General features: G+C 40.4%; 1 protein-coding gene across 2 annotated transcripts in view; it reads right to left on the bottom strand.

Annotated features, from left to right (window-relative positions):
• Positions 1–566: 566 nt before the first annotated feature.
• The window catches only part of LOC142838469 (signal-regulatory protein beta-1-like), a 28,438-nt gene continuing 2,357 nt past the window's right edge, over positions 567–26,647 (bottom strand). The window contains exons 2-6 of one of the 2 annotated variants that reach the window (XM_075953945.1): positions 18,488–18,838; positions 12,830–13,147; positions 12,057–12,389; positions 7,151–7,265; positions 567–1,144 (exon numbers count right to left, since the gene is read on the bottom strand). In XM_075953945.1, the coding sequence (XP_075810060.1) occupies positions 7,153–7,265; positions 12,057–12,389; positions 12,830–13,147; positions 18,488–18,838 (1,115 nt within the window). In that variant the 3' untranslated portion in view covers positions 567–1,144; positions 7,151–7,152. The remainder of the gene's footprint in view (positions 1,145–7,150; positions 7,266–12,056; positions 12,390–12,829; positions 13,148–18,487; positions 18,839–26,647) is intronic. The other variant, XM_075953946.1, reaches the window with a different exon arrangement.

Here is a 26,647-nt window from a genome sequence, read left to right as displayed (position 1 = left end):
TTTAGGGCAAAAGGACCTCTAAGAAATAACTAGTTTCTTCTTTGTCTAGAAGCCCCATATGGCCTTAGATCTCTTGGAAGCCTTGTTCTTTTCAAAGGCCAGAGATAACGAAAGTGTTTAGAGGCTCTGATCCTTATCTCATTCCCAAGTAATTTTAGGGTTACCATTTCAGGAAGATGTTAGAGTAGCTATAAAGGCTTACTAAAAAAAACTCATGGTTAAGAGAATAGAAACTGTGGCCTGGGTGGAGACCCAGTGTTCCAGGTGGGCAGGGTCCATCACCTAAGCATAGAACCCTCTAAAACCACAACAAAGGGATAAGGAGAATAATTTTTCCTTGAGAGGCATCATGGTGCAGCATAATTCAATCCCTGGACTCTGGAAGCAGAGACAAGAAAATCTTAATGAGCCTTGTCTACATAGCAATATATAGGACTCTCAAGGCTATTTAGTAAGATTCTATGTCAAAACTTTTTCTCATTAGTTTATATACTACCCATTTCATTGCTAGAATTCTCCCTACCCAGTGCAGTCCCTACATGCTATGTTGAGGTCCAGTTGGGTCTGTGTATCTCATGGTGACCAGATCAGACAAGAACAACTTTTCATTTTTTTTCTTTTGTCTCTTCCATTTGGATTTTGGATGCTCACTGAATCTAAGTATAACGTTTTGGTACTTGAAGCTCCTTTGCTTTTTCTAGAAATGCCCCCTTTATAAATGTGGCAGTTTTTTCATCATATGTCTGACCTCCATGGCTTCTTAAACAGTTTGAATATATTTCTCCCTTTACTCCTCCATTGTCTTCCTCTGTGAGATTGCTGAGTTGTATACTTGCCTGAACTTAGAACATTCCCTCATAACTTGAACAGATTATCTTTGGACTTTAACTTGAGTACATTTTAAATTTCTTTTATTAATGAGATTAAGAACCCCCCACCCCAATAGAATCCAATAACCAAAGCATTACAGCTCTGAGCTATCAATGCTAATGCAGAGGAACAACAGGGAATTCTGAGTTAGAGATGTCTTTGTAATGAAGATATTTGTGCAGATTTCCACAGCTTTTCACCACAGTCTCAGTCTCTCTAAGAAAGGTGATGTCAGATATTCAGAGTCCAATGTGGCAGAAGATGAAGAGAAGATCTGTGGAAAATGACATATTATTCATTACTCCTTTTACCACTTATGCATTGTATCTTAGTGCTGCAATATCCCTGGTACTGCTCTTCTTCTGTCCTGAGTGGATGAGATGCCCATGTCACAAAAGTGTCATCCAAGCCCAGTCTCTGAGTTGTATGGTCCTTTTGAGTCTATTCCTTATGATCACGGAGAGAACAAAGCAGAAACAGTCCTTGTTACAGGTCTCTGGAACTTCTAAAAATTGATCCATAATGTAGATTACAGTTTCCCACGGACCTTTCCTTCTGCTTTCTATGGTGACCTCCAACAGGAGCAGTGGGACCAATACCCCACATCCTACCTCAGGGCCCATGTCATTCACATCCTTTAGGCCTCTTTGGACACCTTTATTGACCCTGAGTAAATTCTTACTGTAGGAGCTTGGGATGTCTCAAAGGGTTCTAAGAGTCTCCTGAGAATACTCAGCAACATGTCATTAGCACAGATCCTAAATCTGTTTGACAAATATCTTGGCCGTCCTACTAACCCTACCTGTTCTATGTTAGTTCATAGACTGATATTACCCTGGTGCTTTGAATAAAAAAATATTCTTGCAGATTGCCGGGAGGAGGTGAGCAGTAGTGAGGGTGGCCACACCAGCCTGCTGAGGGGAAATGCTTAAACAGCAATGCTACAGGCCAGACAAGACCAGACCACAGGGAGGAGAAGTGTGAGCAGCAACTAGGTGAGCCAGGCTAGGCTGCTGGGAGGAGAAGCAGGATCAGTAGTGTGTTGAACTGGGACAGACCGCTGGGAAGAAAAGCAGGAGCAGCAATGCAGCGGGCCATGATGGTAGCAGTGGCCTCCAGACATTATCTGACCACTGGAGCTTCAGCTTCAACCCTGTCAACACCGGGAGGAATGATCATCTGAGCCTCAGGCCCATAGACACCTGGAGGAGAAATGACCAAGGGCTCTCCTCTGCCTACACCCGAAGAAGAATCAATGGAGCTACAGCCCCCAGCCATACCAATCGGAGGAAAATGGACCCTCATGAAACACAGGCTCTCTCTATTCTGATTGGAGAAAGAGATGGGTAGGCAACAGGGTAAGAATACACTCAGCGGCATAAAGAGTAAGAGAGCACCACCAGAAACTGGTTGTTTTACAACAGCAAGGCCTGAACATCCCAGTGCAGATGAAACAGAAAAAAATGACCTAAAAAATAACTTTATGAAGATGATTGGGGTTCTTAAAAAGGAAATAAAAAATGACCTTAAATAAATGGAGGAAAAGACAAACAAAAAATTGGAAGAAATCAACAAATTCCTTAAAGAAAACCAAGAAAAACAGTCAAACAAGTAAAAGAAACAGTTCATGACTTGGAAACTAAAATAGAGGGAAAACTAAAATAAACACAAACCAAGGGAAATTGGGAGATGGGAAATCTAGATAAATGATCAGGAACTACAGATGCAAGCATAAACAACAGAATACAAGAGACAAAAGAGAGAATCTCATGCCATGAAGACATGATAGAGGAAATAGATTCATCAGTCAAAGAAAATGCTAAATCCAATAAATTCTTAACACAAAATGTCCAGGAAATATTGGACACCATGAAAAGACTAAACCTAATAATAATAGGAATTAAAGAAGGAGAAGTCAAGCTCAAAGGCACAGAAAATATATCCAACAAAATCACAGGAGAAAACTTTCCCAACCTAAAGAAGGTCATGCCTATGAAAATACAAGAAGCTTACAGAACACCAAATAGACTGGACCAAAAAGAAAGTCCCCTCATCACACATAATAATCAAAACACTAAAATACAGATTAAAGAAAGAATATTAAGAGCTGCAAAGAAAAAAACTAAGTAACATATAAAGGCAGACCTATGAGAATTACACCCAACTGCTCAATAGAAACAAAAGCCAGAAGGTCCTAGTCAGGCTTATGCAGACACTAAGAGACCATGGGTGCCAGTCCAGACTACTATATCCAGCAAAGCTTTAATCAACATAGATGGAGAAAACAAGATATTTCATCACAAAATCAGATTAAGCAGTATCTATGCACAAATTCAGCCCTACAGACAGTACTAAAAGGAAAACTCCAATCCAAGGAAGTTAGCTACACCCATAAAACATAGGCACTAGATAACCTCACACCAGAAAATCCCAAAGAAGAGAAACACACACTACCACCACCAACAACAACAACAAAACAGAAACTAGCAATCCCTGGTTATTGATATCCCTTAATTTTAATAGACTCAACTCACTATAAAAGGATACATACTACCAGATTGGATGCAAAAATAGAATTCATCCTTCTGCTGTGTATAAGAAACATGCATCAGCTACAAAGACATTACCTCAGAGTAAAGGTTGGGAAAAGATTTTCCAAACAAACGGACCTAAGAAAGAAGCTGTTGTAGCTATCCTAATAGCTAACAAAATAGACTTCAAACTAAAACTAGTCAAATGAGATGAAGAAGTTCTTTTCATATACAACACAGGAAAAATCCATCAAAGATGAAGTTTCAATTCTGAACAGTTATGCCCCAAATACAAGGGTACCCTTATTTTTAAAAGGAACATTACTAATGCTTAAATCACACATCAAACTCCACACAATAAAAGTGGGAGACTTCAATATACCACTCTCACCACTGGACAGGTCTGCCAGACAGAAATTTGACAGAGAAATAAAGGATCTAACATATGTCATGACTCAAATGGGCTTAACAGACATCTACAGAACATTTCACCCAAACATAAAGGAATATACCTTCTTCTCAGCACCTCATGGATCTTTCTCTAAAAATGACCACATTCTCAGTAACAAAGCAAATATCAACAGATATTAAAAAAATGAAATAACCCACTGTGTCTTATTGGGCCTTCATGGCTTAAAGTTGGAATTCAACAAAAATACTAATTGCAGAAAGCACACAAACTCATGGAAACTTAACAATACTCAACTGAATCACCACTGGATGAAGAAAGAAATAAAGAAAGAAATTAAAGACTTTCTAAAATTCAATGAAAATGACCATATAACATATTCAAACTTATGTGATGAAAGCAGTGCTAAGAGGAGAATTCATAGCAATAAATGCTACATAAAGAAGCTGGAAAAATCCCACACTAGTGAATTAACAGAACACCTAAAAGCCCTAGAACAAAAAGAAGCAAACTCACCCAGAATTACTAGATGACAGGAAATAATCAAACTGAGAGCTGAAATCAACAAAATAAAAACAACAAAAACAATACAAAGAATCAATGAGACAAAGAGTTGGGTCTTCAAGAAAATCAAGATAATAGACAAAGCTTTATCCAAACTAATGAAAAGGCAGAGAGAGAGAGAATACCCAAATTAACAAAATCAGAAATTAAAAGGGGAACATAACAACAGACATGGAGGAACTCCAGAGAATCATCAGGTCATACTTCAAAAACCTGTACTCCACAAAACTGGAAAACTTAAAAGAAATGAAAACTTTTTGGATAAATATCACATACCAAAATTAAATCAAGACCAGTTATGCAAACTAAATAGACCTATAACCACTAAGGAAATAGAAACAGTTTTCAAAAGCCTCCCAAACAAAAAAAGCCCAGGACCAGATGAGTTCAGTGAAAAAATTCAGATTTTCAAAGAACTGACATCAATACTTAAACTTTCCAAACAATAGAAACAAAAGGTGCATTGCAAAACTCATTTTACAAGGTGACAGCTACCCTGATACCCAAACCATACAAAGATATAACTAAGAAAAAAATTACAGAACAATCTCCCTCATGAACATTGTTGCAAAAATACTCAATAAAATACTGGCAAATCGAATATGAGAACACATCAGAAAAATTATCCACCATGACCAAGTAGGCTTCAACCCAGAGACACAGGGACGGTTCAACAAATGAAAATCCCTCAATATAACCCACCATATAAACAAATTGAGAGGCAGGCAGATCTCTGTGAGTTTAAGGCCAGCCTGGTCTACAGAGTGAGTGCTAGGACAAGCTCCAAAGCTACAGAGAAACCCTGTCTCAAAATAAATAAATAAAATAAACAAACAAGCAAAATGAAAAAAAAAACCATATATCTCATTTGATGTTGATAAAGCCTTGGTCACAATTCAACACCCCTTTATAATAAAGGTCTTGGAAAGATCTGGGATACAAGGAACATACCTGAACATAATAAAGGCAATATATAAAAAATTAACAGCTAACTTTAAACTGAATGGAGAGAAACTCAAATTGATCCTACTGAAATCAGGAGCAAGACAAGGCCATCTACTCTCTCCATATCTATTAAATATAGTACTTGAAGTTCTAGCTAGAACAATAAGGCAAAAAAAAATGGAGATAAAGGGAACTCAAATTGGAAACAAAATCAAACTTTCACTCTTTGCTGATGATATGATAGTACCCATAAGTAACCCAAAAATACCACCAAGGAAATCCTACAATTGATAAACACCTTTAATCGTATATCAGGATATAAGTTTAACTAAAAAAAATCAACAGCCTTCCTATACACAGATGATAAGTTGTCTGAGAAAGAAATCAGAGAAACATCGCCTTTTACAATAGCCTCAAATGACATAACGTATCTTGAGGTCATTGTAACAAAACAAATGAAAGACCTACAGAATGGGAAAGGATCTTTTCCAACCTTACATCTGATGGAGGACTGATCTCCAAAATATGCAAAGAATTCAAGAAACTAGATATTAAAAGAACAAAAAATCCAATTAAAAATAGGGTACATACCTAAATAGAGAACGCTTAACAGAGGAATCTCAAAAAGCCAAAAGACACTTAAGGAAATGCTCAATATCTTTAGCCATCAGAGAAATGCAAACCAAAACAACTCTTATATACCATCTTACATCTGTGAGAATGGCCAAGATCAAAATGACTGATAACGACTTGTGCTGGAGAGGATGTGGAGTAAGGGCAATACTCTTCCGTTTCTGGTGGGAGTGCAAACTTGTACAGTTGCTTTGGAAATCAGTATGGCAATCTCTCAGAAAATTGGGAATCATTCTATTTCATTTGTACAATGGAGTACTACTCAGTGGTTAAAAAAAGACATCTTGAAATTTGTAGACAAATGGATAGAATTAGAAAAAAAAAACCATACTGAGTGAGATAATCCAGACACAGAAAGACAAATATAATATGTTCTCACTCACAAGTGGCTTTTAGACAAAAAGTAAAGAATAACCAGCCTACAATCTACAACCTCAGTGAACCTAGACAACAAGGAAAACTCTAAAAGAGAAATACATGGATCTGCCTAGAAAGGAGAAAAAGACAAGATTTCCTAAGCCAGCTGGGAGTGTGGGTAGGGGCAGAGGGTGAGGGTGAAAGGGAGAAAGGAGGAAGGAGAGTGGGGAATATTCCCCACTCCCCTTCCTTCATATATATATAAATAAAATATAAAAATATTTCAAAGTCAAGTGCCTATGCGCCTGAGATAGATAGTAAAGGAACAGATAACTCCAAGGTTACCATGTAGGGAAAATGGTAGAATAATACAAATTAAAAGAGTTCATGTAAAAAAAACTATTGGAATATGATCTAGCACACAAGTGGAGTTTAAAATGCACTGTTAGTGAGTATGTTATTAGAATTTTCTTTCCCTCAAAAAATATTCTCTATATTCTATGATATTTGAAAACTTGTTTTCTAGTCGGTGTTACTTTTTGGTGAGGTTTAGGTAGTACAGCCCTTTCAGAGAAAGTATGTCAAGGAGGTGAGCTTTGATATTAAAAAGACTTGTCACACTTCCAGTTTATTTTCTATATTCCTTGCTGTCCACCAAGGATGTGAGCTCTTAGCTCCCTGATCTGCTTTCCATGTTTCTCAGACTTGATGGACTCATATGCTGCTGTAACAGTAAGATCATATTACCCTTTTTTTCTATAAATTATTTTCATCGTGCTATGTTGTCACGTCAATAGATAGTAACTAATACCTGATACCCACTCCATCCCTCCTAACTTACAGTCAGGCCTTCTGCTTCTTGTACATGTAGATGGCAGAGGCACCAATCACCAGTAGCAGCTTGGGTCCAAGGATCACAGCTACAAGGATTTCAGCAGTATCTGATGTCTTCAGTTCTGGAAATCAAGTGGTAGGAGGAACATAGAGGGCACAAGGAATTTATCATCATAGACCTTTACCTGAGCTATTTGTGCATTCCCATGTCCATCAAAATTCTGAGGAATTTAAATCTCTGCCCTATCCCAGCTTCAATACTTCACAGAAGAAGATGCAGTACAGATATTTCTAGTTTCCCAATGGTCCTATCACAGGTTACTAAGTTGCCATTCTAGAGAGATTGGGTAAGAATTTGTACTCAATGCTACATAGCACTTGTTTTTATGAACAAAAGTTTCCATAAAGAAGTTGAACCTTCAAACTGTACCTTTTTAATTATTATTAACTATTTGGAATTTCATGAATTGGAGAGTTTGGCATGCTGCAAGTACAGAACCAAATTATCTGGGGCCATATTCAACCCTCTTAATAGCCATACCTTGCTTTCCTCTGTACTCGACACAACAGCTTTGTGAGAATTCAGATAATTTGAATGCACAAGCAGAATATTAGTTTTCCTTTAGAATGTGTTAACTTAGCAACTTCCACCAACCAAGATACCAAGGATGTCATCTGAAACCTCTAACAGGGTTCTCTGCTATGTTGTAACCCACCTCTTCCATATTTCTACCAATGCAATGCAAAAGTGTCTTAACTTATGGCTTCTCCTGCAAAAAATTGCTTAAAAGTTCTTCTACAATGGCCTTTAAGGTGACCTAAATCTGTGTTCCTGGGCCTTGATCACCCATATTTTGATCTAGAATGAACTATTGTGATTTAAGGATTATTATTTACTCTTCATTGTGGAAGCTGATCTATAGGTAGGCTCACAAGGTTAGTGGGATTCAGAGAAGCTCCTCACTGCTAGTCTTTAGGATGATCCCTGGGGCACTGTCCTTGGATGAGACAGGTTCAGTCTCTCAGTTGCTCAGCAATAGCTGTGACAGTACATGCACACAAAGATGGCCCCTTGGAAGAAAAATAGTTGATACAGTACCTTGTTTATAGAAAATCATCCTTAAAAAATCCAGATTTGTGGCATAATGGAGCCTGGTGAATTGGCAAACAGCCTACTCAAACCACTAGCTGAAAACATGCAGATGAAGGATCAAAACTCTATAGATGAGTCCATGAGAATAGATGTTACGGTTTGGTGCCTCAGCCATTAGACAGCCCATGTCCACCCCAGTGTAGATGCCTTCTAAAAATTTTTTTGTTTTTCAGGAAGTGGTGTTTTTAATTTAGAAATTAATCGAAGGTTAAAATTTGGTTTTAGGAATAGAAATAGGCTGATTAGGTTGTACATTGATTGTAATGATTGCCTAACATGTAAGGTTAGTTGGGTTCCTAGGTGCAATCCCTAGCACAGCACCAACTACAACAGCAGTAACAATAACAATAACAACAACAACAACAAACACTTTAGTAACCATTGCCTATAATACCAATACTAGCAGGGTGTAAATAAAAGAACCATATGTGTGAGTCTTACTAAGCCCAGGTTTCCTGTGACACTCTCTATAATAGGTAGTTGTAAATGTCCACTACCTCAAGCTAAACTTTCTTAGGAAGAACATTTCTGCTAAGGAATTGTATAGATATGGCTGACCTGTTAGTGTGTCTGTGGCAGATTACCTTGATTGTTACTTGAGATGGTAAAGACCACTATGAGTGTGCGTGGCACCATTTCATTAGACATAGGGTTCCACACCGTGTAAGAAGAGTGAAGAAAGTTAGGTGAGCATCACACAGCAAACAGATAATTATGTTTACATTTGTTTTTCTCCGCTTTTGACTGTGGGTGTGATGTTTGAGTTCTTGAATTGACTTTCCTTGTGTATCCTGGAATTGCAAGCTAAACAACACATTTCTTTACCTGAGTTTAAAATAAAACTATAACATTTCCTGAAAACACAAACAAACAATAATAAAGACAAAACAAACAAGCATGAAAATGGTCTTGATGTGGCCTTGGGAAGAAGCAGATACCCATCTTGATGCAGCAGAGTCGAATTATGAATTCTATTGCCTCTTCCCTCCTCTTCATCCCGAAAGAATTCTCAGTGGCCATCCCGTGGCTCAGCTCTCTGAGGAGTTGCTGTGTCTTTTGTTATCTCTGCACTATGATCCCATGGATCTCTCAGATACACATCCTGTTTCATACCTGTTTTTATATCTACAGTGATCTGCCTTCCTACATTCACCACAGAATATTTCCTTGGAATTCTGACATGGAAGAGTAGTCAGGATAATACACTTAAATAAGAGAATTTGGAATTTGATTACTAAACTGTCTGGCACTGAAGATCCCAACTGTAATGGCCATTGTTCCCAGGGCTTGTGGTAGAGGTATAATTATTTAAATTAAACTGGCAAGAAATAGTTATTTATAGAAAGATAATTCATTTGCTCCAAGCGTTGAAGTGAATTGCCTTGCACCTCAGTGAAATCAAAAAGACCAAATTAAATCAGGAACAAGCAGAATGAAGTAAATACTATTCTTAGAATAGCAAGAAAAGACTAAGTAAATATCACATCAAGAGAAAAGAATTTCAGCTGGGTAGTGGTGGTGCAAGCCTTTAATACTAGCACTTGGGAGGCAGAGGCAAGTAGATCTCTGTGAGTTCAAGGCTAGCCTGGTCTACAAGAGCTAGTTCCAGGACAGATTCCAAAGCTACAGAGAAACTCTATCTCAAAAAATCAAAAAAAAAAAAAAAAAAGAATAGAATCTCAACTTGGGCTCTAGGAAGGCAAGTTAAATAAAAGCATTTTTTTTTTCTACAATACAGTTTTTCCTAGTTGAGCAGCAATGTAGTTCACCTTTCTGAGACTTGACTAAGAAGGAACCACCTTTTCTTTTCCTGTTTTCATCTTTCTTTCAGGGCTTGCCAGAACCCAAGCTTGCTTTATCTGATACTATTGACTGCACTACTATTTTTTCTACAGCTCCCTCCCCATTTGTTGTTCACCATGTGATTAAATTTTGTGCTGGCTAGAATAGCATGGGATTTTTTTGTTTGACTGTTTAATTGTTTCTGGTTTTGTTTTCCCATTCTTTTCTACATTACCAAATTCTGAGAATCTTATGAGATTTAGAGTTTGCCTGCACTATGGATTTTATTATTTTTAAACTCCAATTAAATTCTCATTGGACTTCCTTTGAGTCCATTCTTAAATTAATGGCACTAAGAATCCCATGACAGGATCCCAATTTCCTATAGATCATTTGTTGACCCATAAGGTATTTCCCCAAATTTTTGTAGCAATTTTGAAGAGAGAACAGTAGAAAATCAATGAAATATAAGCTGAAAAAGTAGATATGATTACTGAAATAATTCTGTTTTGTAAAGGGTAAATGTTGGAAATCCTCCAGAAAGTCTGATGAAATAAAAGGTATATGACAAATTTTCCACATCAATACTGAGAGAGGAGCATTATCATAGTTACACGTACACTTAGACTTTAAAAGGACAATATGATCATCTAATAAATTTTATAGCAAAAGTTTGAAAACTCACATTAAATAGAAAAAAGTTCTAAACTTATTTGTTATTGGTCAAACTATGGAAGGTGATACTTTTTGAATAACTTAACTTTGTTGCACACAAAAAAGTCTATAAAGTATTTTGAAAAGACAGCTCATTTGAAATATTGTTAAGATTTATAGTTAATTTCATTGAATATGATGATGCTTTTGGATTTGAATGAAAAGATTCTTATTTACCTGAGCACTCACTGTGAACTGCACTTGTAAGTGTATGAGCATACATGACAGATCCATCAGAAGGTATAATTATGTAGCATCTATATATTTCCTACTCTAAGGGAGCTCGTATTTTCTAAACTTTACTGTTCTACTGGTGGTATAATGGTTATTTGGTTGACCTATCATTTATCCATCAGATAAAGCTCACAACAAGGGCTGTATGACAAGGAACCTGAGGTTTTAAAAGTCATGGGAGTTGATGGCCATGCCTGGTGTTTAATGAGTGGGAAATAAGACATACTTATATAAAGGTCCTCAAACCCTAAGTCCTAGAATAGTAACAAGTCAATGAGAGATACTTAACTAGAAAAAATTTGCCTTATGTACTATTTATGACCATGCTTCTAGGGGCCTTAGATTTCCCCTCATTACATAGACAAGATCACATGGTCTCAGGGTAAAAACTCAACATCCCTATTGCTTCTCCACCCCTAGATTCACTATCTATAAAACTTATGACTCATTAGGTAATTAATGAAGGGCAAAAGATGACAGAAAAATGGAAAGCTTCATGTAGTATGTGTGGATTCATGGTCTGTATACATAGATATTTGTCCTTTATAATAAAACAGGAGGAAATGAGGCTCCTGATATGATCACTCACAGTCAAGTGAGCTGCCAATTTACAGTAAAACTGCAGCTCCTCAGGAGGACTGTTGGAATTACATTCAAGAGGTAGCATAGGACACTGAGTGAGGACCCAGATATTCATGGAAAAGAGTAAAATGGAATGGAGACAGGGAAGGTACTGAAAAGGAAGAAGAAGATGAACATGAAATAACAAATGTTAGGGTAAAAAAGTCAACAGGTAAGATTCTAGGGTAGGATGATGCCTTCCTGTCCCACTTATTTAATATCTGTGAATGTTAACACATAAATGAATAGATGCATGAGACCCATGGGAGGTTGGCAATGAGAGCTTGCTTTAACTTTCTAGTTAGTTTGTAGATATTAGGATTATCACACAATAACCAAAATGCTACCTTTGACATTTGAAAAGAGGAAAAATTAGCAAACAGCCAAGAAGTTTGGGTAGAGAACTTACTAGACACGGTGCTAATACCTTGTTCCCTCTGACGTGCACTGACCATCACAGTATGAGTTTTTATTTCCAGTGGCTGTTGATCATGCTCAACTTGGCAGGTGAGTATTATGTCCTCCTCATGGGCAGATACATTCACTATGTGCCAGCTGGTCCAGTTGTAGGTCCCATCCTTGTTTACAGTGAATGTAGAAGGGTCTTCTATCTGGGATATATTTCCATTCACTAACCAAATCAACCGAAGCTTCGAAGGATAGAACTTATTCACCTGGCAGGTGACACCTATCAGATTCCATACCATTGATGGCTGCTCATTGATCTCCAGGGTGGGTGAAACTGAAACAATACAATCAGAAGCTGAAACTTCAAAGCCTAAGTAGAGAAAGACCCCAGAAGGGAAGCTGAAGTATGGAGGAACCATTCTCATTGCAAGTTCATCATGGGGACAGGTTGATTATTTGTGCCAGAGGAGAGCCCCCAAACATAGCTCCTGTCACACAGGTGCACAGGGTGTCACAATAAGTGAAGTAAATTAGCACAACTCCCAGGTGCACTGAAAAAGCAATAACAATAGTAAAATGGATGAAAATGCCAGGAATTAGTGTGTGGCTTCTAATCAGTACAACCGAAATTACTTCCGTTAAAATAAATACAGTTTCTGTTATGTGATGGTTGCAGTCTATGATTCTGTGTTGTATGCATGAATGCTTGCTGGGAACTATGGACCAAACTATTCTGAAAGGATAAGAGCTTGAGCTCGTTTCAGAGTCATTTACCTCGAATGATGTCAGATAATTTGGCAGTTCCACGAAGCGGGCCCTTTTTCAAGGTGTCATGGGCCACCTCACAGGTGATCTGAGAGTGGACATCCCCAGCACTCAGCACCACCTGTGCTGTGCTGGAGATACTGTAGGAGATGCTTTCTCCTTTGGGGTTCACAGTAGTTTGGAAGTGAGAGAGCTCATTTCTGTCTTTGAACCACTTCAATGTGATGTTCCGAGGGGAGAAACCATGGGACTTGCATGTGTAGTTCACTGTCTGCCCAGGAGCAACTCTGGCTGCAGGGCCCAAGACCACAGGAGGAGACGGTTTAGCTGCAAAGGAGCATGTAGACGAGGGTGGGATTGTGATGGTCACCACTGTTGACATAACATTGTGAGGAACCTTCATATACATTATCCCCATTGTCATTGTTTGTTGTGGGGCCTGGGATCAATACCAGAGCTTCAGCCATACTAAGAACCTGCTCTGCTCCGTGGTGATAACTGTGACACAGACATAGACATTAACTATTTATCCTCTTCGTTTCGTTGTTTGTTTGTTTGTTTTTTTGGACAGGATTTGTCCTTCTGTTGTGTCCTTTGTTCTTTGGTCTCCATAGTCTAGCAAAGATCCCCACCAGTTAATGAGGAAGGGCAAAGCCTGGTGGAATTCTCAGTCTGGACAAAGGAAGGCAATTATCAATGTATTTTATATTTTCTATCATTTGCTCTGCCGGCTTCCTCTGGAAATCTAGGGAAAGCATTTTTAGATTTACATTTATAGTAACTCAGGAAATAACATGACAGAAAGGCCACAAAGCTGGAACCCTTCCTACTTTTCCCAGTCATTTGTTTTTTCTTCTTTTACTTACACACTAATAGATCTCATCTGCGCCAAGCCTGAATGTAACACTGAGAGCTCACTAGTCTGGATCTCTAAATGGGCTTCAGTCAGACTTAGTTTGAGGTTGAAAACAGTGATTACCGTTCGTAGAAAAAGCTAAAGGTGGTTCATGTCCTCAGTGTTAATCATAAGAGACACAGACAGAAGCTTGTTGAAAAGACAGCAATGCTCCCTGGTTGAAAACATATATTTGAGTGGACTAGTGGGAGGAAGGCAGTGTGCTGTTTAGATGTCCTGTGCTGAGGTTAGTATGTGTGACAGGCTGCATTTGGAAATATCACACACATTTGTATTTCTATATATGTGGCTCCTCAAATGCACATCAAACCACGAGTGTAATCAAGTGTTGTTTGAAGTCAATCTACCTAAACATGAGCATGCCAGATGTCCCTCGAAGTTTGAGGGACCAGTCACTATTTATCAGGAGCTTCTGCCCATCTTGACATTGTTCAGTTTCCAGTGACCAACCCTTTGGTGGGATTAATACCAAATTGCATATGGGTGGACAATTTACACAGGCCAAATGACAAAACTCATCTCACCCCAATGGGTGATTAATTTGAATCTTGATCTTTATCTAATGAGCATCAATGTCCCCTTCCATAAAAACTGAACAAAAATATCACCATAAAAATGAAAATGAAGGTAGAATCCTTTGTGTAAGTATGTGTTTGCAAATCCTACATATCAAGGCAGCTGTTATTAGATGTGAGATCATATATTTATTCTTTGCCACTGTAAGCTATAGCAAAATCCATAAAGGCATAAAATGACATGCCTCTAGATTGTTCCTGCCCCTACTCTGAAAAACTTATGTAAGGAGCAGAGCCTCTATACTAGTAGTTCTCAACCTTTTTAATGCTGCAACTTTTAACATAGTTTCTTCCTCATGTGGTGGTGACCATCAACCATGAAATTATTTTTGTTACTGCTTCATAACTGTAATTTTACTACTTTTATAAATCATAATGCAAATATCTGAGATGAGACTGCTGTAAAAGTTCTTTTCAACCAGCAGATGGGTCTTGAACCACTGAGAAACACTGTTCTGTACCCTGACATCCTCCTCTTTCTTAGGGATCTTCTTACTAAGTTGGCCAGTGGCTTTTACAGCACAATCAGGACTGCAAGCACTTCCTCCAGAGGGGCTAATTATAGAGAGCAGACAGCCAGGAGATAGTTGAAGGACACAGCTCAACAATATACTGTGTCATTAAGGCAGAGTTCTCAGTGAAAGAGAGAAAAGTCAGACCTCAGAAATTGTTCTTCTGTAGTCCTGTGCAATATATGAGAGCTGCTCCCTGAGATTAGAGTTGAACAGCATTCTTCCCTGGTTGGATCTCCTCCCTGAGAAATATTCCAGGCACGTTACGTGGGCTTTTGGATATTGTGAGCAGTATGGTGGGCACTGCTATTCTGAAGCATGAGGGATGGTTCTGCCTCAGCTTGGTGATGTAACAGGTCCATCAAGGGACTAATGACAAATATCTCCTGTTGTTTTAAAAAATGTATCTGAGGAAATTTTAAACTCAAGCTGCATATTAGAACATTCTGGAGACATTTAATGTTTCAGATGGTCCCATATCAGACCAAATAAAGAAATGTGGATCTTAGATTTATCTCTGTTTCCCACATTATTCCAAAGAGAAAATGTGGCACACCATGCCCTTCTGTGTTCTATGAGCTGCCATACCATTCTTGAGCCAGGCAAGGGGCTGGAGATTGAAACACACAAAGACAGACAGAGGTGAGAGACAGAGACACAGGTCATCCTTGAAGCCAGAATGCCCAAGAATGCCCCCTTTATTGTGTCCAGAAGAAGTTTATATAGAGATAGCCACACCCCAGCCAAATGCACCAGAAACCACTCTCCTGCCATTAAGAACTCCTGGGGGTCTGGTGCTCAGAGCAGCTGTAGGTACTCAGATCAGGGGAAAACAAGTTGTTTCAGGATCTGGGGGTTCACAGCTCCCAACAAGAAAAGAGAAGCCAGGTTGAAAATCACTAACCCTCTACCCCCAAATTAGTTGATAACTAAGGCCTGGAGAGGGAAAGTAAGAATTCAAGGTCACATGACTTCTGAGTAACAAAGCTCACATTGATGAAACATTTCCTACAAGTCAGGAGTTTCTCTAAGTGTGTTATATGACTTCACTCCTTCAGTATAGCAGGCCTATATAGTGTGCTAGCAGGGAGAGTCTGCCAAGTGAGTTCTCCTCTGTGCAGGGTTGCTATGGGCACAAATGAGAGAGAAGAGTGCTGGAATGCATATTGGGATGCCTATGCAGACACTGTCTCTGTCCTCTCCCCTGCAGACCACTGTACTATAGCTGCCTTGGAATGTCACTGATAATCACTATCTAGAATGTATCTGTACCATTGACCAGGGAACATGGCTGTTGTCATCACAGAAAGTGATGACATTACCTCCTGATGCTAGTTTCTTAGTAATTCTCGGGGTAGTCATAGAAGCCTGAAAAAGTGAGTGCAGGTATCCATGTTCTACAGAAGGGGAAACTGTCATTCAAATCCAGTAAGTTATCCAAGTTGTACAATGATAATGCCACTTGGATTCTGGGGTGCTGCTTTGCCCTGTGATATACAGAGGGCCCAGCATCTCCCTCTAAAGGATCTGCGATCATCACCATGCCACAGATGAGGACCTGCTGTGTCTCAGAGGTCATTTCCCATGTCTCACTTTAATTTACCACAACATAGTAACTGTCCTCATTTCTGAGATTCTGACTCTGACTCTTCATCTCTAAGAATTTAACTTGAGGGATTCTAGCCAAATCCCTGTTCCAGGTAACTCCAGAAAGGAGGTTCTTTTCCAAGAGGCTCCTGCAGAACCTGCTTTTCTCCTTATTCCATGGATAGCCCACATTTTCAAGACTGGACACAAGAGGCAGCTATGTACTATGCTTCTGCCATTCAGAGAGAATAAACTATGTAGGAGGAATACCATGTATGCTGTGTTACTCTATGAGGCAGGGTGATTTAGTCAAACTTGACTCTTTCTCACCTGCTCACCACTCATGAGACCTCTTTGAACCTCAGAGTTTTCTTCTCTAAAGGGAAGACATGACCTCTCCCCTATAGAACACGTTTAGGTAGAAAACAAAATAACAGACATGCGGCACATAGCACACTGCTATTCCATTTCCCTCTTTCCATCTACTTTCTCATCAAGGGATTCCTGAGGGACAGTGACATGTCAGATAAATCTAGTATCAGTGGATGTCTATGGATTTCATATTGACTAATCCACTTGCTGGTTGTAGTTGTCCAGGCATTGCATTACCTATACATTAGTGTCTTCATTTATGGCCTCTATAGTTTCAGGGTAGTCACTCCTCTTGTCTTTCTCTATTGAGGGGTTGTGAGAAGACTTCTTATACCCAGGTAGGAAAATGGTAGCATCCTTATGAACTAATTCACCTTCAAACACAGCAGGTCTCCTTCAGAGGGCATGACCTTGTTGCCTAGGACTGTTGGTCTACAAGTTCCTTCACTGTAGCACTGCTTTAGTGGCAATGAATTGAGACAAATGAAGCATTCATGATCTGGGATCTTTATTAGTTTGTCTCTAGCTGCTGGACTGTGAAGCTTTGTTTACACAGGGAACAGTTCTCACTTTAATATGGAGTGATAGTATGGTTACCTTGGTGTAACTTTCCCACCACTACTATTAGCGACTGATGTGAGGAACATCTTGAAACCTTGGGGATCCGATGATAAATGGATATTATGGTTGAGTTTGAGAAATTCTGACTCAGCATTTCATATGTACCAGGCTGCTAAGTGGAGATGGTGTTCCTTGCTTGGACTGTAAGAATCTGGCCTGAAGTCAGCTGTACATTCAAGTCCAGATCCTAACATCAGCTGGCTGTGTGGACATGGGCAGGGCACTGGCAAACTGGGTTCACATCTCAAACAGGGATGGACTGGATGATCTTCATACTATAAAATTGCCAGAATCAAGACCAAGAAATAAGACTTCAGGCCTCTGTCATAAGTTCAAAGTGAATGTCCTGATGCCTATGCTGGTGATTGGAGATCATCTACATGGAGACTAACTCCGAGACTTAACTCTACATTGCTTAGAACCTTCAGTGCCTGTGCAAGTAGGATTCAAAATGTTTCCAGAGAGACGCAAGACAAAGTTGTAAACCAAGGGTGAGAGATTCCACAGTGAATGTGGGCACATACCAATGGATCTCAGTGTGCTGTGGACGAAGAGAAAATGAGAAAAGCACACCGTGCCAAGTACTTTTTACTTTTTGCCTTGACTTTATTTTCCTCTTGGGAGGGAGGATACTCACATCTTGGGGAAAGAGCTCATGCTTGCCTGCTTCTTGCTATCTGTTTTACATCTAGAATGAAACCTGGCATACACTAGGCCCAGGTTGTCTGGCAGAAAGAGAAGACTTAATTGGGTGAGGTAATACACTGTGGAGGCGGTAGGCCAGGTTTGTCCTGTCCCTGAACAAGGCATCAGCTGTCTTTATGTAGCCACTAGATGGGGACAGATCAAGAAGGGTAGCTATCGTAAGGCAGACAAGGGTATGGGTTCACCCCCATTTACCAGAAATGGCACCACTAGCACATAGCATGTCCTCTCCTCAGCTTCCTTGGCCCACAGCTGGGGAAAGTCACCCTATGAATGAGGGTCACTTACAGGCTTGCTTCTTGGTTGTTGATCACAGAATCTTGGACACATTTTGACCTTTTAGAGATATGAGGGGTGAGGAGGACAAGGCAGTACTTACCAAGGACAGACAGCACTGTGCCTCCCCCAGACAGAAACTCCTTGTCAGAGTCTGCTTTCTGGAACTTCACACAGTAGTAGGTACCAGCATCATCAGTTGTGACATTACTGATGCGGATGGAAAAGTCCAGGTTGGTTCTCTTTGTAGTATCTGTAACATTTGTGACTCTGGGAGACTTCTCTCCTGTGGAACTATATATTAGTTCCCGACTCCATCCTGTGCCCCTGAACCACATAATGGGCCCCAGAGGACGCAGAGAGGTCACAGTGCATCTCAGAGTGGCTGATTCTCCAGCACCGACAGAAACTGCTCTCTCAGGCTGAATCACCTTCAGGTCCTCTATAGCTGCTCCTGCAGGAGACATCAGTTAATACTCAGTCTCCTCTAGTCTGTCATCAAATACTGTTATAAACTAGACCTCAGCATGAAGTGATCACAGTTCCCCTCACTTGGGCCTCTTAGCAAACAAATGTAACAGATGAGGAAATGAGTCTCAGAGACAGAGTCTTTGGCAGTATTTTCATGAAACCCCAATTCTGTTTGAGATTCTCATGCCAGTATCAGCTTGGTTTTCATTTTCTGTGCACATGGCATGTTGCACTTCTTATATAATAATACTGTGTGTGATTACATGACTCTTTGAGAACAGTGAGATGTAAGCATTAAGTGTAAGGTATAGTTAGTGAGATGTACATTTGATTACAAGATTCTAGGTGAGGCCCCAAGTCAGGGGGGTTGCTTTATCAGGTGGAGTGATAATGCTGTAGATATTTCCCAACATGCAATAACATGCACATTAATTAGAGAAAGAAAACCCCGTTTTAAGTTACCAGTTTTTAAAATATGTATTATCATCACATTAATTAATTAATTTTATGTGTATTGGTATTTTTCTTCCACATAAGTCTGTGTACCAAACATATGCCAAGTGGTCAAGGAATCTAGAAGAGGGTGTCACAGACCTTGTAAGTTATACATAGTTATAAGCCACCATGTGGGTGCTCAGAGTTAAACCTGAGTCCCATGGAAGAATAGCAAGTGGTCTTAACCTCCAAACCATCTCCCTCTGACCCCAACATTATATTAAGTTCAAGAATGATATAACAGATTCCTACAAAGTTAATGGTTTGACACAACAGAAACATTTTATTTCACGCTTTGGAGGTCTAGTTTGGTGTGACATGGCAGCTATCAAGGGGTCACAGTGCCCCACCCTCCAGGAGGCCCTGTTTGTTCCCTTGCACATGATGTGGTCACCTGGGGACACTCTCTCTTGTCGCCTGTTTTCCCATCACAGCACCCTATTTACCCAGTTATTCTAAGTTCCATAGCTGACACTTCTGTCCCTTCTTGCCTGGACTTTAATGATCTTGTAGGACTACATTGTACTGCACTGTCCTATACTACTGGACCAAGACTGTGCAACATTCATTTGGGATATGAAAAGAGCAAAAGGAAAGTAAGGAAAAGTACTGAAGAAAGTGAAGAGTCTGAATAGCAAAATATAACACCAAACCGAGAGAGACTATGAGAAGAAACCAAATGATATTGAGGAGTCAACTCATGAGTCAACATACGAGGGGTTTATAATTTATTAGTCCAGTGGACAGGGTCCACAGAGGATTTAGCAGGTTACAAAAAAATCCCAAATCATGGAAATGTGTACCATAACATTACTCAGGCAGCCCTGCAGGGAAAGAGGTACAATAAAGAGAAGAAGTTGAAGAATTTGGAGTGTAGTGGCAAGATTATTGAGGAAAAAACTGCCGTATAAAACCTTCCTGGTTTATTAAAATATAAGAACTATAAATCCAACAGCTGACCTAATTTGATGTGAGATAAACTCAGAGAGATGCACACCAGCAGATGCTAGAATCCAACAGACAAAAGCGGTATAGTAAGAGAATGCTGAGAGCAGCCTAGAGCATGACTCATCTCATCCTGCAAAACGGTATGAACACAGCTCTTATCAGAAATGTTAGCATCCAGGAGGCAATGAGATAGTGTGTGTAGTCACAGTTTTAAAGGAGAAAACACATCCAGAATTTAAATGAACCCCAGGATTCCCTATATTGCAAAACTATGTGACCAACACAAGAGAGAAAACATGCTCTCCCTAGTTAAAAATCTGAGTTTATTACAATGATACCTGTTTGGAGATATTAATAACTGCCCTGCTGGAAGTAGTAGTAGGTTTCCCTTATGTTGAAATAAAGAATCCCAAAGAATAGTTCCAGTTTTAAAGACAATCCAACTCTGACTGTACTCTGAATTTTAAAATTTCATAAAGCCTCCTGAGCTCCAAAATTATACTTAGGCTGTTTGACAATGGTGACTCTAATCTTCTACCTTGTAGTTCTCATTGATAGCTTTAGGGAATACCATACACCTATAGCTGTTAGGAAGGTGGTAGACGGTCTGAGACCTCACATCACTGCCAGGTCTCGAACAAGAATATTTGATGTGGAAAATCTGCTTCCCTTGATACCTAAAACCAAAAGCAAAGGACAACTTTGTGAAATTAAAACCTTGTATAACGAGTAATGCTAAATCTAACAAACATGTTGATAGTCTTCGAATACTTACTGAATAAAAAAATGAAATATGGGAAAAATAATGGGAATAGGGGTAGAGTATATGAGCCTATATAATAATTTATATTTTGGCATAGCTATGTACAAAAATTACAAAAAAAATCTCAAAGTTCTACATTTTTTCAAACTGGAAATCCTAAATTCCTAGACCAAAATTTCTTTAGAAAATATCACAAAGATTAAAAAAGACCTAATTCGCTTTTGTACTAAGATAAGGCAAGTCCAGAATTTGAAAACTGTAACAACTCTCAAAATTTCTTGGACTGATTTATTGTATTTAAAAACAAAATTGTAATTTCAAATTTTATTGAGCAATGGTACCTAAAATGTAGAGTCAGAAATGCTTTTCCAATAGACTTACTTAAACATGACACATGAGTAGTAGCCATTCCTCTGTAACATTTCTTATTAGCAGTGAAGCTCTAACATAATTAATAGAAACTAAAATGAAATAATGTCTTTGATGCTTGCAAAGTAATTTGATTCTATAAAAATGGTAAATATAGGGAGATTTAAAAGTCAATGTCATAAGCCCCAGTACCCACCCCATCTTTCACAAAGAACTAAGGCAGTAGCCAACTGCTCCTTAGGCAACCAACTGTGAGAGAGAGAAGGAAGTCATCAAGTGAGTGACTAGGATCTTGTGTATCTGGGAGAAGAGCACAGAAAGCTAAACTAAGTCTTGATGTGCATGGAATCTGCTTTGCAGAGTGTATTTGAGAATCTCAGTTAACTCTGTTTGAATGGATGTAGATGATCACAGCTAGTAGAAGCATCCAGACTTTAGCTGATTTTAGATTCTACACAGCAGCTTTGCTTGGAAAAAACTCCATCTTCTCTGTCCCATCTCTAGAGTCCATGCTGCAGTGACTGTGTACTATCTAAGCAAGGGAGAGTTTCTGACTTCACACAGTTAGGGTTGTGGAAGGTAGATAGTTTCATACCCTTATCCGTGAGTCCACAGAAATCCCAGAACACTACCACAGGTGGCGCAGCCTCAATATTCAATATATCCAGGGGAACAGCAACAACAGCCACACTCAAGCCTGTCAAGTGCCACATGATGCAGAAGAAAAGCATTTCAGCAAAGAAGAGAAAAGTGAAGGATAGTGGATTCCTTTTGTCAACAGTCTCTGCCTCATAGTCAGGACCCAACAAATGCGTGATTTGCTCAGTGTGCATCTTCCCATGTGACTCAAACCCATTTGAAATAGCTAATTTATGTAGAAACCTTGTTTCCCATGTGAATGAATTTCCAAATAAAAACTGTTTGCATGTAAGGAGGAAGCTGAAGAGCACAGGAGCAGAGGCCCATAGACCCTGTCCTCATTTCACCAGCTAAAGCTCATGGAATAGAAGAAAGTCTCTGGGAGGAGTGATTGCTAATCCTATGACCTCAGTCAATCAGCCTGAATCCAAACCACAGCTCTAGACATTGCTGTCAGGGTTGTTTGTGCTTCTTCTTCTTCTTCTTCTTCTTCTTCTTCTTCTTCTTCTTCTTCTTCTTCTTCTTCTTCTTCTTCTTCTTCTTCTTCTTCTTCTTCTTCTTCTTCTTCTTCGTCTGTGGCAGTTTGACATGAGCATTAACCTGACATGTAGGCCCATATGAGGTAGAACAGTGGAGTACATTCTACAGTAGTTGGGACATGGCGAGTGCTCATGCTCATGACACTGAAAAGTAATTCCCCAGTTGATTTTTCTGGGTCATGGATCATTCACTGACACTTGGTATCTGCATAGTGTCGTGGACCTTGGTCCAGATTACGGAGCTGCATCTAACTCTAAATACAGATGTGGATTTGGTGATAATTATAGCTTGCTAAATTAGCTTCCTATCCATTTGAAAAAATACCCAACCAAGGGCAGTGGTACAAAGAAATAAATATTTACCTCTGTCTCCATGTTTCAGAGAGTTCAGGGATCACAGTGCTGACTGTCTCTATTGCTGTGGTCTCGGGGGGGGGGAGGGTAGAACCTCCTCATGAAGACAGAGTATAATGGGACAATATTGCTCACGTCCACCTTACCTTCTAACACCCAATCATCTCTTATAGCAGTGCCATCAGTTGAGAACAAAGGCTTTAATACATACATTTTTGGGTGTATTTCATACTCAAAGTATAACATTTGTACTAGAAAAGTCCACAATACTAAAGTAAATTCCTAAGATTAATTAGCCAATAAAAAACAAAGTTTCCCTAAATACCACATTTTAGAAATTTCAATCCATTGGCTACTCTATTGCATTGGAGACTGTAGGAAAACATGATCATGGTAGGGAGACAGCAATAATGCAAAGCAAGGCTAAAATGTGACTATAAAGACAGAGCAAGGACACACAATGTCTGTCAGTGAAATATTCACCTTTAATGCTATCATGTGTATTGGTGTTGTTCTTGTTCCAGTAACAGTGTATGGATTGAGAAAATTGTTTATTTTTATGTATTTAGGTATGTGTGTGTGTGTGTTTGAGAGACAAAAACAGAGATACATAGGAGATATGCATATAAAGAGAGTGAGGGAGAGAGTGAGAACAGTTAAAAAACAGTCATTGAATTAGAGAATGGGACTAGGGAAAAAGATGTAATTATATATTAATTTGAAAAAATTAAAAACAAAAAGTTTCAGGAAGTGCTAAAATCATCAGAAGGACCTATCAATTATTGCTAGTATCAGTTTCTAGTGAGGACATATTAAAAGTTTGACTTCTATTATTAGATGACACAATAATCAAAAAGGGAAGCCTGAGGGCTGATAAGCCCTGACCTGAAGCCATCAAGTTTTTCTCATGAACAAAGAAGGAACTGAGGACAAACAACCTTTGAGAATCATGAGCAGGGACCACTCACAGTGTCAATAATCCTTACCATGAGATGAAGGGGAAAAAAGCTCCCTGGAGAATATCAACAAGATTAGGGATGTGTGAGTACCTGGTATAGATGAACTGCTTACACTCTACATATCAAAGCCATAGCCCAGTACCTCATAATGTGACTATATTTAAACCAGGGTCTTTGAAGGAGTAAAAATCAATTTAGGTGGATCTTAACCCAATGTGACTGGTTTCATTTCAAGAAACAGAAGACCCACAGAGACAGAGTAAGATCCCGTGTGGAGAAGAGAAGGTATAATTTATAATAGAAGAGGCATCATGGAAGAAAGTATCTTAGTGGGCATCTTGACCCTGGATTTCCAGCCTCCAGAACTTTGACAAAATGAATGACTATTGTATTGATTACCAGTCTGTGGTACAATGTCATGGCAACCCTGCCAATAAAACACAAGCACTAGTAAGACAAAATAATAGTACAGCCTCTCAAAGCAGCAGCACTTGGTGAGAAGTTTGTGGTCAGATGAAGAAGGAACTGGAGGACAGAATGAGGAAACTTAGTGAGAAGGATGATGGCTGAGCATTGCCAGAGACACTTCCCTCTAACCATGGTACTGCGCTTGACTTAGGAAGTGAGCAGAGAGTGCCAAGTGTGGAGACAGGCCATCAACAGCTTTGGAACTGACATGCTGTGTCTGATAGGACTCAGAGTTACATGTGGGGTTCAACTAAAGTAAATTTGTTAGCTGTAATATTAGAAAAATTTAATTATTTTATAATTGAAAGACCCCCACTCAATATAAACAGCAGCTAGCAGCAGTAACGCCATTCTTGCAAGGCTTGAACTTTTGAGCAAACATACACAAAAACCAGGGCAGGGAAGTTCAACTTAAAAGACAAGGGCAGAGGGGCTAGGCAGGATGTCTGCGGTCAGCCACTGGGCCCCAAGCAATGAGGAACTAAGCAAGGGGAAGCAGCTCATGCCCTAGATGGAGCCAGAGTAGACAGTTTATCTGATTACTAGGTAAAACCTCAAATTGTCCTCGATGAACCTGGCCTTATATGAACTGACCAATTAAACCCCTGTAACTATGCGTCTCGCTTCTGTAGCCGTGCTTCTTGCTCCCCTACCCTATAAAAACCCACTACCCCCGCCTGAAGGCGCGCTAGTCCTTCGAGAGACTAAGTCGCCCCAGGTACCTGTGTACTGAATAAAGCCTCTTGCTGTTTGCATCCGAAGAGTGGTCTCGCTGTTCCTTGGGAGGGTCTCCCCAGTCTGAAAGGCTGCCCACCTCGGGGGTCTTTCATTTGGAGGTTCCACCGAGATTTGGAGACCCCTGCCCAGGGACCACCGACCCACCACCGGGAGGTAAGCTGGCCAGCAAGCAGATCTGCAATTTCCCCTGTCTTCTGTCTTTTATGTTTTATGTTTGCGCCTGCGACTGTACTGGTTAGCTAACCAGATCTGTATCTGGGCGGACCCGTGGAGGAGCTGACGAGCTCGTACTCCACGACCGCAGCCCTGGGAGACGTCTCAGCGGTGTCTGGGGCCCGTTTCGTGGCCCATCTGCAGTCTGTGAGTCGCACGGAACTGGGACTGTTTGGGGCTTCCCCACAGTCTGAGGGATACGTGATTCTTCTGGGAGGCGAGGAGTCCGGGTCCTCAAAGTCTCCGTCTGAATTTTTGCTTTCGGTTTTACACCGAAGCCGCGCTGTGCGTTTCTGTGTCTAAGTTGCATGTTGTTTGTCAGTCTTATTGTCACTGTCACCGCGGTTGAGAGAATGGGCCAATCTGTAACCACCCCTTTAAGTCTGACTCTACAGCACTGGAGGGACGTCCAGGACATTGCAGACAACCAGTCAGTGGACGTTCGGAAGAGACGCTGGGTAACTTTCTGTTCCTCGGAATGGCCCACGTTTAACGTGGGCTGGCCGAGGGATGGAACTTTTGACATCAATGTTATCTTACAGGTGAAGGCTAAAGTGATGGATCCTGGCCCTCACGGGCATCCAGACCAGGTCGCGTATATCGTGACTTGGGAGGCGATGGCTATGACCCACCGCCCTGGGTCAAGCCTTTCGTCACCCCGAAACTCCCTGTCCTTACCCCCTCTGCACCTACTTTACCCCAACGGGACCTCCGCCTCGCTCCTCCCTGTACCCAACCCTTACCAAGTCCCCAGTGCCCAAGCCCCCTCCTCCAAAAGTCTTGCCCCCAGGTGATGACCTACTGATGGACCTCCTCACGGAGGACCCTCCCCCATATCAGGAGCCAGCCCCACAGCCCCCAAATGAGGCTGACTCAACTAAAAGGAAAGAAGAACAAGAACAAGCAGCGCCGGCCTCCGCTGGTCCATCCCCAATGGCCGCTCGCCTGAGGGGACGGCGGGACCAGCCGCCTGCAGCAGATACAACCTCCTCACAGGCATTCCCTCTTCGAACGGGAATGAACGGCCAACTGCAGTACTGGCCATTCTCCTCCTCAGACCTATACAACTGGAAAAATAATAATCCTCCTTTTTCTGAGGACCCCTCTAGGTTAACTGCTCTGATTGAATCTATCTTGATTACCCATCAGCCTACATGGGACGACTGCCAACAGCTGTTGCAGGCTCTGCTGACCTCGGAGGAGCGGCAGAGGGTCCTCCTGGAAGCCCGGAAGGAAGTCCGGGGACCCGATGGCCGCTCCACCCAATTACCCAATGAGATAGATGCTGCCTTCCCCCTTGAACGCCC

The sequence above is a fragment of the Microtus pennsylvanicus genome, chromosome 19 (assembly GCF_037038515.1).
Source record: "Microtus pennsylvanicus isolate mMicPen1 chromosome 19, mMicPen1.hap1, whole genome shotgun sequence".
In the NCBI taxonomy this organism is placed as follows: domain Eukaryota; kingdom Metazoa; phylum Chordata; class Mammalia; order Rodentia; family Cricetidae; genus Microtus; species Microtus pennsylvanicus.
The sequence above is the reverse complement of the archived record's forward strand: the minus strand, read 5'-3'. Positions and strand labels throughout refer to the sequence as shown.